The following is a 12,251-nucleotide window of genomic DNA, read 5'->3' on the forward strand; positions in this document are numbered from 1 at the left end:
TCCTACTCCATCCCACCTCATCCCTGGACAGAGAGGTGAGAGGAACAGAGATCCTCCAAATTCCCTTTGGGTCCTGGTCCTGAGAAGCATAGAATATGCAGAGTTGGAAGGGACTAAAGGATTCATCTAGAAACTCTAGAGCAACTTCTCCCAACTCTGGAATGCCTTCTGCAAATTGCATCTCTGGAGAATGCTCAAGGGTGCTGAAAACACAGTTCCTGCCCCTAAGCAGTCTATAAACTAATGGGTGAGACAATATGCAAACAAAAATATTCAAAGCAAGCTACTTAAAGGAGAAATAGGAACTAATTAACACAGAGAAAGTGCTGGATTTAAGAGGGATTGGGAAAGACTTCCTGTAGGAGACAGGATTTTAGCTGGGGAGGTCAGCAGTTGTTGTGACCCATTTCTTCTCTGAAGAGGTCTAATGGTCTGAAATGTTCTTTTTGGAGAGAAGACTCTACTTTTGCCTTTGAAATTTAATTCTACAACATCTTCCCAGGATGACCCCTCAGATATCTGAAGGTAGAAATCACATCATCCTAGAGTCTTTTTCCCCCCAAACTAAACTTTCTCCTCCCTTCAAACATTGACCCAAGTGACAACGCTCTATTGGACCTAGAAGCTGACTTGCAATCAGAAGGTCCAGCATCTCTAGATGGTCCTATTTATTAATTGCAGGATCATGGGGGGAAAAAACTGAGAGCCTCAGTTTCTTCATTTCTAAAGTGGTGATAAAGTATTTATAAGTATATTTATATATTTATAAAGTATATTTAAAGATAAATTTCTAAAGTGGAGACACTTGAACTAGCTACCCCACTGGGTTGTGAAGAAGTAGGCATTATATAAATGCAAGCTATTATTATGCAGATGTCTAATCTCTCCCAGCAACAGTTTGACTTGATCATCCTAAACTCAGGCCATCCCACCTGTCTACAACAGGAGGATCATTACAAGGTATCTGCCATTATATGAGAGGGTGTGTATATAGGTGCTTGCGTGTGTAAATGTTAGAGTGTGGGCATGTAAGCAGAGTTGGACTATGAAGTATCTTGGTGTAGTGCAGAGGTGGGGAATCTTTGGCCTCAAGGACATATGTGGTCCTCTAGGTCCTCAAGTGCCTCCATCTGGCTGAATCTAAACTTCAAAAAGCAAATCAAAGGACTTGTTTTGTAAAACTTGGATTAGATCAAAAGGATGCACCCAAGGACCTAAAGGCCACATGTGACCTCGAGAATGAAGTTTCCCTACCCCTGGAGAAGAAAGAGGTATTGAAATAGCTGGCTTAAGCCCATAAGGCCTCAAGTAATGGAGACTTGAGTTCAGACCTGGTCCCAGACACTGACTAGCTATGTGACCCTGGACAAGTTATATAATGCTGTTTGCCTCACTTTCCTCATCTGTAAGAAGAGAAGAAAATGGCAAACCAGTCCAGTGTTTTTGCCAAGAAAACCCCCAATGCAGTCACAAAGAGTTGGGGTGAACAAGTGGGGTAGAGAACACTGGAAATAGAAGACACGGGTTTTTAAATCCTGACTTTGCTACTTACTCACTATTTGTGTGACCTTGGGCAAGTCACTTCCTCTTCCCTTTCCTCATTTCCAAAGTAAAGGAATTGGATAGTTAACCGCTAAGGTTCTTTTTAATTCTATATTTCCAGGAATATACTTCCAGGAATACTTAAAACAGAAAATAGAAAATTGGAGGTCAAAAGACCTGAGACTCCTCGAAAGAGCTCATCGCCCCTCCCCTTTCCTTTTCTTTTCCGTTTAGGGAAAGAATTTACATTTTATCAAAAGAAAGCCTCATCCCCTCCAGGCCCCGTTTTGGGGACTGGACAAAGGGCTAGGAGAGCTTCGTCTAATTCTCCTATGGCCGGCACCGAGAACTCTGCCCTCTTTGGTTGCAACTGGAAAGCCTAGTCTCCTTTCATTCCTGGAGGAGATCTAGGGGTATGCGGGGTGGGGGAACCGCAGCATGAAGAGAGAGCTTCAGGCTGCTGGGGTAGAAATGACTGTTGGCTTCAGCCCCCTTGGAAAAGTGCCCAACTCACCAGGATGTGGCATGGGTATGAAACGGGAAGGTAGTGGGGAGTTCCTGCTGGGGACACTCTCCGGGTGGGCCACTTTAACAAGGAAATTCCCTCAGGCAGAATAAGGAGAAGAGGGAGGGAATGGCCAAGGAGGGAGAGTTCCCCCTCCATTCCCAAAGGGAAAGGAACATTGTAACCACACTGGTGACTGGGGAAGACTGGGCTCAGAACTGAAAAAGGTTCGCAGATGCGAAGCAATAATGAGGAAATCCAGAAAAGGAACGCTAGTGCATTTCTCTCCAGTCTCACCTGTCAACCACAGAGCCTCCCACCCAGGCTCAGGATTCCTCATCCTCGGCCCCCAGACCAGAAGCTATTAATCCCGTCTAGAATCCTAGAGTCCTTCCTCTCTTTCCCTCTCTGCCCCCTCCCCCCCTCGGCAGCAAAGCCTCCTTCTGCTCTGACCACTAGAGGCCACTACTTCCCTTCGCCAGTAATGCCGGAGGGAGGCTCCCCCTTTGGCCCTTCCCCTGGCAAAAAGCTGCCTAAACGGGCACCCCCTCCAACTCCAGGGGTGGACCTGCTGGTGACCCCAGTCACCCCCTCACTGCAGTCGGACCTTTGCCTTTCCTCCCTAGTATCGCGCGGTCCAGGCTGCCCGAGGCCTGGTCCGGCTCCTAGGGGGCCAGGAGGGGGTTAAAGCTAACCCCTCCTCCTCCCGTCTGACATCACTGGAAGAGGGTGAGAGGCTGGGAGCTGTGTGTGTGAGAAAGAGAGAGTGTGTGTTCGTGCTGGATGTGGGCTACATTGTTGCAGCTCGCGGGAGGAAGGCGGAGAGGGAAAGACAGAGAGGGAAGGAGGGGGACTCTCTCCTTTCGGATGCTGCGAGAAGCCCTCGAGGTAGTCCTGTCACCTCGCAGCGCTGTAGGATTCTGGGCCCCGGATCCCGCCTGGAGCCCACTCTCAGAGGACCCCGGCCAGCCATGGATGCCTGCAACTTGGAGAGAACGGGGACTGTTTGATTGATTGTGCCGAGCGCCCCCCCTTTCGCTCCCAGAGACCCAGAAGATCAGGGGGCAGTCTGTGCTTGGGCTCCGGGAGCCAGAGAAGCCCAGAGCTGCGCGGGGCGGGGGGGAGGGGGTTCCCTCCTGCCCCAGCCGGGGGCTGCGTGGAAGAGAAGGGAGAGAGAAGGGCGGGGAGGGGCGGAAGAAGGAAAGGAGAAGACGGGGCATGACTCGTTTAACTTGCGGCGGGCATCTGCCGAGGCTCTGAGCCGGCTGCCCTGGGGGGCCGGTTTGTGCCTGCGACCTGGGCACCCCCGCTGTATCCGATCCCGAGTTGACACACTGCAGCGAATTGACCTGGATACTCGGAGTGCCGGCCACCCAATATTGATCCCAGCTCGTCTTTGGGGATCGTTTCGGGAGAGGGAGGAGAGCTCTCCTCGAACCCCCTCTCCCAGGACCTACAGCCCCCCAATGGCTCGGATGGGGCATGCGGTCGTCTCTGGCTGCTGGTGGGCTTTCGCTTTTAGCTTGACCACCCTCTTCCTCCCAGGTAAGCGGTTTTCTTCTTTTCACCCTCGTCCCTCCCAGGCTCACATCCTCGGCGAGGCTAGGCACTAGGTGGCTGGACTGCAGGCGCCTGATCTGTAGGGAATGAGAGGGACCAGAAAAGTTGAATCTAGGTAAGGTTTGGGGGGTGGGAGAATAAGGGAGAGAGACTGAAGCTTTGAGAAAACCCAGGCAGACCTGCTGGGAGCTGGTGAAATGCAGGTTTCTCCGTGGAAAGCAAGCACTTTCTTGCGGAAGCTTTTTGAAAAAAAATAATAATAATATGTAATCGCGTTCTATTTATTTAATAACCAACTCTCTGCTCGGGAAGCAGTTTGGAAACACTATGTGTTACATAAATGCAAAAATAATCACCGTAATTACCTTCTCGGGGTACCGATACAACAACCCCTCCGGGGAAGGTGTCAAGTCTTTGAGCTGGTGGGCTGAGGGTTTGGGAAATGGCTTACGGCGGGAAAGCGTTCTTGCCTGACAATCCTTTTCTCTCTGAAATGGATTTTAGGAACTGGGGCTCCCCCTAAACCTGTGTGCATTGGGTCTTCGGCTCCTGCGGCAGTAGGTGGACGAGTGCGAGAAAGAATACTTCTCACCTGCGGCTTTCTAGTGAAGCTCGGTTAGGAATCCAGGAGGTGGGCAGGGGTGGGAACTGAATCCTTGGGGAAGATGTATGGAGAAGGTCCTGGAACTGAATTATCCCTTTCCCTAACTCCCGCCCCAGCTCGAGGAGGTCTCCTCTGAGGAGGTGCTCATTCTTCCTGTAGTCTCACTGGCTGGTGGCTGCGTGACCCACTTTTCCATTCATCCCCGGGGGGTGCCCCCGCCCGTCCCAGGGTGTGGGCCTGTCGGCAACCATGGGGTTAACCAAAGCCCAGAGTCCGGGAGAACCAACAAAAGGTGGCTGGCGTTTGCCCATTCAGATAGTGAGAGGGAAGAGGGAAGCTGGGACAGGCTGGGGTGTATTGTGCTGGGAAATGAACTGGAAAATACGTTTGTGAGGCAAATCTAAATGTTCTTAACCCCTTGAAGCACACTGTCCCCCTGTCCCCGTGGGGGCTACCAACCCTTAGCAAGAGGCCAGAAGGCAATACGCATACTACGTGGCCAGGAATATGGAATAAGAGCACTCTATCACCCCAATCAAATGAAATCACCCAATGAAATAATATTTGTAAATCACTTAACACTGTGCCTGGCACAGATTAGACGCTTAACAAATGCTTATTTCTTTCCCCCTGGTGTGTGTGGGGGGGGGAGGGGTGTCCTGTTTGAAACATGTGATCTTCACCTTGGAATGTGGAGGTATAGACCCTTTTTGTACTGGGATGAGAAGGGGAGGTATTGGCTATCTGGCTTGGCTGCCAATGAGTGTCTGGGTGCAAGTCGTGAGTGCAACAGACCCAGCAGGGGGCATAGGAGCCGGCTTGTCCAGAAGAGGCCAAACCTGCCTTGGAAGGAAGGTGGGTGGGGAGCATGGGGGAGAAAGGTGGAAAATCATAGGGAGGGATTTGTCTAATAGGCTTGGCAAAGAAGGTAGAGGAAGCTAGCACTGCGGTAGCATTTTACTACCCCATCTCTGGTCTCTGTTAGTGGGGGTGCCAAGGCAACTGGAATAGACAACCAGTTCAGTAAGAGTGGGTTGGTCTACCCTATTCTGGCGGTGGCACTGCCCACGTCAGATGGACATATCTTTTCTTCAGGACCTAAAACTTGATAAAAGCTCTACCCTGTCCCCTACCCCCCACTTTGGGGGCTCTGAAAAGAGGCTTTGAAGCTATGGGCCATACGACCAGCTGGAAACACCTGGTACCTATTGTCTGTAAGCCTTGAATCCTTTCATTCTTATATTCCCATCATCCTCAAAAAATCTATAGGAGGGTAATGGTCTGCCTAGGGCACTAGGGGTTAACACCCTAGGCTGGGGACAGGACTGAGGCCAGGAAGCTTTTGGGAGCTGGGAAACAAAGCCTCCTTTCCATCTCATTGTTGTCTTATCCTTCCCTTCTCTGTGATACCCAAGGGCCCCATTCCTCCTGTGGGGCTGGGGACTGACTCAGCTGTGTGCCAGCCCCCTCTGGGAAGGGGGCACAGATGCTTGGTGCCTTGAGCACAAGTGCTCAATATGAATCCTGCTCTAGAATGAGAAAGAAGGGAATCTCAGCACAGACTGGCACTAAGTGCTTTTTGATTGACTAATTGATGGATGTATTGAATCATCTGAGGCTAAGTTTTGTGGACTAAACCATAGGTTTTTCTAGCTTTTTTCCTCCCAAGACCTCTCAGCACTCTTACAGATCTTATTGGCTTATTCTTCCAGCAGTTTAAGAGGGAGGGAAGAGCAGGGAATGATACCTTCCAATTACACAAACGAAGGAATAAAAGACCAGAGAGGTTAAGCAACTTATCCAAGGTCACACAGCCTTCTTTCCTATCCAGCAGTCTTTTCTGCTAGGAGCCAGGGCTGCTTCTATCTGTCTTTCCTCTGGGGGAGCCAGTCTCGCCGGCCCTGCTGCTCTTTTCCAGGTTCTCTCTGGGCTATGGCAGGGAGCCGAGAAGCTGTTGAGGAGAGGATCCTAGTTGGGGAGGGGGAAGTAGAGAGAAGCGGAGCCCCCGGAGTGTGCGTGGGGGCCCCTGACTTTGAAATGCTCCCCATCTGGTTGTTGAAGTATAAACAGAAATATGTTTTTGGCAACACAGACTTTGTCACTCAGGGCAGTGAAATCCTGGATTCTCTCTGCTTCCTGGGATCGAAATCTCTTATTATCATTCACTGTTACTTAGAGTGTGTCAAGAACCAGATTACAGTGTGGGGCAGTGGGGAGTTGGGGGGGAATATTATTTAGAAATGGGAGAATGTCCCACCTATATTCACCCCACCCTTCTTAATTGGTTTCCCTAATCCTTTTGGTCCAAGAGAAAACACATCCTAAAACATTACACCCCCCCAAGAATTGGTTTGAAGACCTGTTATGGCCACAACTGGAATGCCCCTTATAACTCCAGCCTAGGCTACCTATGAAAATTGGAATATTGTTTTTCTTCACTCCTCTTTCCCTCTCATATACCGTAGTGTGTGTATCACAGTCAGTATTGTTATGAAAACACCAAACTCTGCCAACCTGGGATTTCTTTGGATACTTGCTAGCAGGAATTAAAATGATGCTTACCTAGTAAGAGATAGAGCCACTGGCAATAACTTAGGATGGGTTTCTCAGTTCCAAAAGCCAAGAGGAAAATGGGCATAGGGAGTATAGGGGTAAGTAAAAGGAAATGAGGAGGAGAAGGGGAAGGTGTTACATCAGAGGCTAAGTTGTTACATCAGAGCTGAGCCAAGCTCTGAAGTGTCTAACATCGATGTCTATGTGAGGAGAGGGAAACAGAAGGGGTAGTCAGGAAGGGCATTGAGACAGAAGGAATGTCTACATTCCTATGTCTCTCTAAAGAGACTGAAATCTATGTTGTAGGTATAGTTCCCTTATGAGTCACTCATTTTTGCACAGGAAAAAATCTACAACTAACTAGCCATTGATTTTTCCTGACCTCCTTCACCACTACCCCATTATGCTCTCCCCCCCAATACAAGTCCCATTCCCTTGTAGGGATAGGCTAAGGAAGTGTGGGTGGCTTCGAGCACAAGTGTCTCACCACCGTTGAAGACTAGCCCTGCAAGAGGGATGGACTGTGCAGGGGTTGGAGGAGCCATTAGAATGGCTTTGAATGTGTTAGCGGCTGTTTCTCTGCCTCTGTGAGAACATCCTTAGGAGCTGTGGTGGTACCTTTGATTTGCTAATTTTTTTATTTCCTGTTTCTTTTCATGAATTCAGTTTCTCCCACCTCTTGGGGTGGGGGTGGAGAGGCCTAGAGGAAAAGTCTTTTTCATTTGCATAGCTCATTAGCCAGCCTCTCCCCTTTGGGGAACCTTAGCTTACAGGGGAAAACAATTACCCCTGAGATAAAATACTTTTGCTACCATGTACAGTCCTTGTAGGGTGAGTGCTCATACAGGTGGGCCTGTGACTTTCTGTGTTCAGGGCTCTCCATGTAGAGGGCCAGGTCTATAGGTCAGCATGCAAATGGGAAGGGGAGGTTGTAGAAAGAAGCATTTATGTGTCTACGTATATGTGCTTCCAGATTGATTCTGAATCCCCAAATCTATTTTTCTGGGTCTGTTTGAATGTGTCCACACAACAGGACAACTATATACATGTATGTGCACATCGTATATGTGTATTGCTCCATTGGCCATGTCTAGGCTCATTTTCTCCCTTTTATTTAAAATGAAGGGGTTGAGCCAAGTAATGTTTAGGGTTCTTTTAGAGTTCTAATATTCTTTCAAATAATCTGGCCACATTCAATCTAGTCATTAAGAATGGGGGAATGGAAGAAGATAAATGGCTATCTGCTAAGTGCTTTGCAAATATTATCTCATTTTATCCTCACAGTAATCCTGCAAGGTAGCTTCTATTATCCCCATTTTAGAGTGGAGGAAACTGAGTCAAACAGGTTCAGTGACCTGCACGGAGTCTCAGACATCTGGTGTCTGAGGCAGGCCCATTGCTCTATCTACTGCACCATCTAGCTGTCCTCAGAATGGGAAGTTCAGGGATCTGAGGACCCTGGAACCCTGTATCCTCCTCTGATCTTGACCATGAATTTAGATTTGTTGGGTTCACATCACTCAATCATGTGTCTATGGTTTTAGGAGAACTCTTAGAGTGATTTCCTCCCACCCATGTACCCTTTGCCCTTTCCATCTCCTCTGTCGGGGTATTTTATTTCGCTCAATAAATATATATTATTTAGGTGCTTACAATATGCAAGGCTCTGCTGATTACTCCATGTGCAAAGATGAAAAGTTTCTGCCCTCAAAAAAGACACAATAATTGCACTGACTTATGCAAGTTGAAAGGATTAAAGTAGAGGAGTCTAATATATACTGGAATGTATTAGAAAGACAATGCGCTTTCAGTTGCCCTGAAGTCAAGTTTCAGACACTTACTAGCTGTGTGACCCTGCGCAAGTCACTTAACCTCAGTTGCCTTAAAAAAGGGGCTTGGTGGAAGGACCATATTCATGCAACAAACATTCATTAAATATCAAATATAGTTACTATATAAATCTATTATACTGTAGTGTAGATAGCAAGATACTATGCTAGTTTTATGCAATTCCCTGCTCTCAACAAACTTACATTCTACCAAAGTTATAACACATACCCAGGGAAGTCAGTGCACAACATTTTGGGGTAAGAGTACTAATATCTGTGGAGATCAGGAAGATCTAGTAGGTGATGGAAAGAAGAAAACCAGAGGCTTTTTAAGATGGGGCTGAGAGGGATGGTACTCTAATCCTGGGGGGCAGTTTATGCAAAATTTAGGGGTGAATGGTAGACTGAAATATAGGGAAAATTAGATAGGAGTCTGGCTGGAATGTGAAGCTCATTCCAAGCATTAATTATGGCAGGAAGGCAGAAGAGGACAAATTGCTTTCTCCCACCTTGTCCCCTTCTCTGAGGTTAAAATTAGGTCCATCCTTGCCTAGGCTTTCCCTATGTGTGGTCTGAATCCCTGAATTTCTGGGAGGAGGACCCTTCTGAATGCTCCTCCTCTCAGGTCTTTGCATTGGCCTGCAGGGTAGAGGATTCTTCCTTGGAGGGCGGAGAGAGTGTGGGATTTAGGAGAGGGTAAAGGGAATATCTACTGCTCTTTCAATAGCTAATCCCAGTAGGGACCTCAATCAATCCTGGGCATCTCTGAAAGGTCCGTGTGTTGGGGTCAGTGACACACATGCTTAGCAGCATTACACAAAGGAAACTAGGACTTAGAGTTAAAAAGAGCCACAGCTTTTCATAGATGAGAAAGCAGGATGGTGTATTGGAGAGTATTGTCTTCGAATCTCTTCTCTCTCTACGGCTTGTTACTGAAATAATTTTGGTCAAGTCCCTTAATTTCTCTGGATTTCATTTTCCTGGCTGTAAATTGAATGGGTTGGATTAGGTATCCTCTATGTTTCTTGCAACCTTTGAATCTATGATCCTAAATTGAGGAGGTCACCAGAACTGGAGTGATTTACCAAGGTATCTGCATGTGTCTTCCCTGATGGTCCCGGAGAGCAAAAAGCCCCTTTGAATGCCCTGCATATTGCAGAGTGCCTGGCCCTCTGTCCGGGCTTATAAATGCTTGTGAATTGATTTAAATCGCTGAGTCAGCATTGGAATGCTAGTTCTTCTAATTCCAAACTTTCTTTTGTCCCACACATTTTCATGCTAATACTGAGTGCCGAAAGGGACACTGAGAGCTCATTGGATGTGAGGAACTTGGGTGGAGGAGTGCTCACCTGGGTCTCTGGTCGTAGGGCCGGGCAGTACCAGACCTAGCCACGTTTTGAGGAGTGTTTTCCTCCTTGAGCTGCAGCTTTCCTCCTATTGAGCAGCCGATGAGGACACAGGTAACTGGAGATCTAGGTTGGAATCACCTTTCAATGGGGATTCCCTCCCTTCCCCCACTTCCCAAGCTGGAGATAATACACTTTTGTATTGTTAATGCTTTAAGCCCGGGCTCTGCTGGTGTACCTCTGGCTGGGGTAAGGGGAGGGGAATGGAGCTGGGGAGACATATCAGAAATCCCACAAGCCTTGAGACCCTTCCTGAGCTTCTAATACCTCTCTGGGAGAAGACCTGTTTCTGCCTTTGGTCTGGGTCAGACAGACAGCTTTGGGTATAGTGGGAAGTTTGCCCAGTTGTCTCTGTAGAAACTCTGTACTATTTCCCCAATAATAACAATAATGATAGCAACAACTCAAATTTGTGTAGCCGTTCAAGACCGACAAAGATACTTTTTCTTGAAACTATGTTGTGAGGTAGGTAGGGCAAGTATTATTATGACCACTTTACAGATAAGGAAACTGAGGTTTGGAGAAGTTAAGTGACGTCTCCCATTATCACATAGTTCATAAATAATGGGATTTGGTGCCAAATTCTCTCCTCTCCTGGTCCTGCGGTCTTTCCATCTTCCTATACTGCCTACCCAAGGGGGTATGCATGGAAATGTCCTGAGCCCCTGGCTAATCTGCTTAGTAGGGGAAATGCTTGGCCTGCTTGGGAAAGAATATTCCACCCTGACCTTGGAGCAGGAAACTACAGAGCAGAGCAATTTTCCTTAAGCACATCTGATCATGTGACTCCCCTAACTCAACTAACCCTAGTGGCTTCCTATTGCCTTTAGGATAAAAATAAGAATTCCTCTATTTTTAAAACTCTTCACAACTTGGCCCTAACTATCTTTCCAACCTCTTTGGAAATGACTTCCCTTCCCATATGCTGTGATCTGGTCAATCTTGTTCTCTCTTTTTGCTTCATTTCATTTCTCCTTGCCATAAGATTAGAGAGCCCTTTGCCCATTCTCCTCTCTAATGCCTGGAATTCTTCTCTTTGAAGATGCATCTTCAAAAAGGACCATCTTCTAAAAGACTTTTCTGATCCTCTCCAATTGCTAGTGCCCACCCTCCTGAACCACTTTTTTACATTTGTATTTATTAATTTTATATTTATGCTGTCCATATTTTTATATATGCTTGTCTTCCTCATTAGAATGTCAGCTCATTTCTGGGAGGAATCTACACATTTCTTTGTACTTGGCTCCCTGGTCCCTGTACATGGTACACACTAAATACTGTGAATACTTGCTGATTGGTTGATGACTGCCGCTTCTCACCCTGTTATGATTGCAGAGCAGACATACTTGGCATCTCTCCCTCCCATAGGCCCTGGATCTGGTTTTCTTTGTGCTAACTTTTTGGTCAGTGGCTACTTTGGTTCCATTAGAAGCAGGAAGATGAGCCCCTTCTTTTCTTGGAACTAGACACTCATCAAACTCCCCTTGAAAAAGAACTCAAGAGACTTCTACCCTTAATTGAGGCCCTCTGGTACAGATGTAAAGAAATTCAAGAACAATTTGGGGAACCATCTCCTATCTTCCCCCTGCTTGGAAATGGTGTTTGCAGCAATAGTTCTTGGAGGGAGATTCAGGTTGCATCCTTACAAAGGTGTTGGTACCTTAATGGCCTTGATGGTCAAATTCTCCCCCCTCCCCCCAACAGGTGTTACCAAACCTTTGTTCTGTACCATTTAATGGTGGAATCTCTTAGTGTTCTCATCTTGTCTTGCTGGTCCCTGCCCAGCTGGAGCATCATTGGCCATGTGGGGCCCTCTCCCTAAGAGCAGCCAGGAGCTTAAAGGGAAGCCTTGGGATCCAGCCTTGCTCTTATTTGGAGATTTCAGGTAGGGCAGTAACAAATATTTGCAGAAGTCATTTTGCCCATTTCTTGCCCTCTGAGTCAGATTTGGAGATGGATCAAAGGCATCAGTAGTGGAGGGGATTGGGAAAGCAGGTAATTCTCCCAGAAGCCACCCCTTCCTCTCTCCTCACAGCTTTCCCTCTCAGAGAGTCATCCTTCCCCCCCCCCCCCCCTTGTTATTCTTTCCCTTTGTAGTTTGAGACCCTTTCTTTGTGGAGTGAAGGAAGCTCAGAGAATCAGGATGAGTCAAAAGAAAAGAGCCCAAGGTAAACCAAGCATCAGTTTACACTGTCCAGTGGGATCCTATTTGTAGTATGCCCATTTTACAGATGAGGAAACTTTAAGTAACT

The 12,251-nt window shown here is 47.3% G+C and overlaps 1 protein-coding gene across 1 annotated transcript in view; it reads left to right on the top strand.

Moving 5' to 3' along the window:
- The first annotated feature begins 2,918 nt into the window (after positions 1 to 2,918).
- The window catches only part of NECTIN1 (nectin cell adhesion molecule 1), a 99,146-nt gene continuing 89,813 nt past the window's right edge, over positions 2,919 to 12,251 (top strand). Inside the window, exon 1 of the mRNA XM_072612951.1 lies at positions 2,919 to 3,592. Within this exon, the coding sequence (XP_072469052.1) occupies positions 3,514 to 3,592 (79 nt within the window). The 5' untranslated portion in view covers positions 2,919 to 3,513. The remainder of the gene's footprint in view (positions 3,593 to 12,251) is intronic.

This window comes from Notamacropus eugenii, chromosome 5 (assembly GCF_028372415.1).
Source record: "Notamacropus eugenii isolate mMacEug1 chromosome 5, mMacEug1.pri_v2, whole genome shotgun sequence".
Classification (NCBI taxonomy): domain Eukaryota; kingdom Metazoa; phylum Chordata; class Mammalia; order Diprotodontia; family Macropodidae; genus Notamacropus; species Notamacropus eugenii.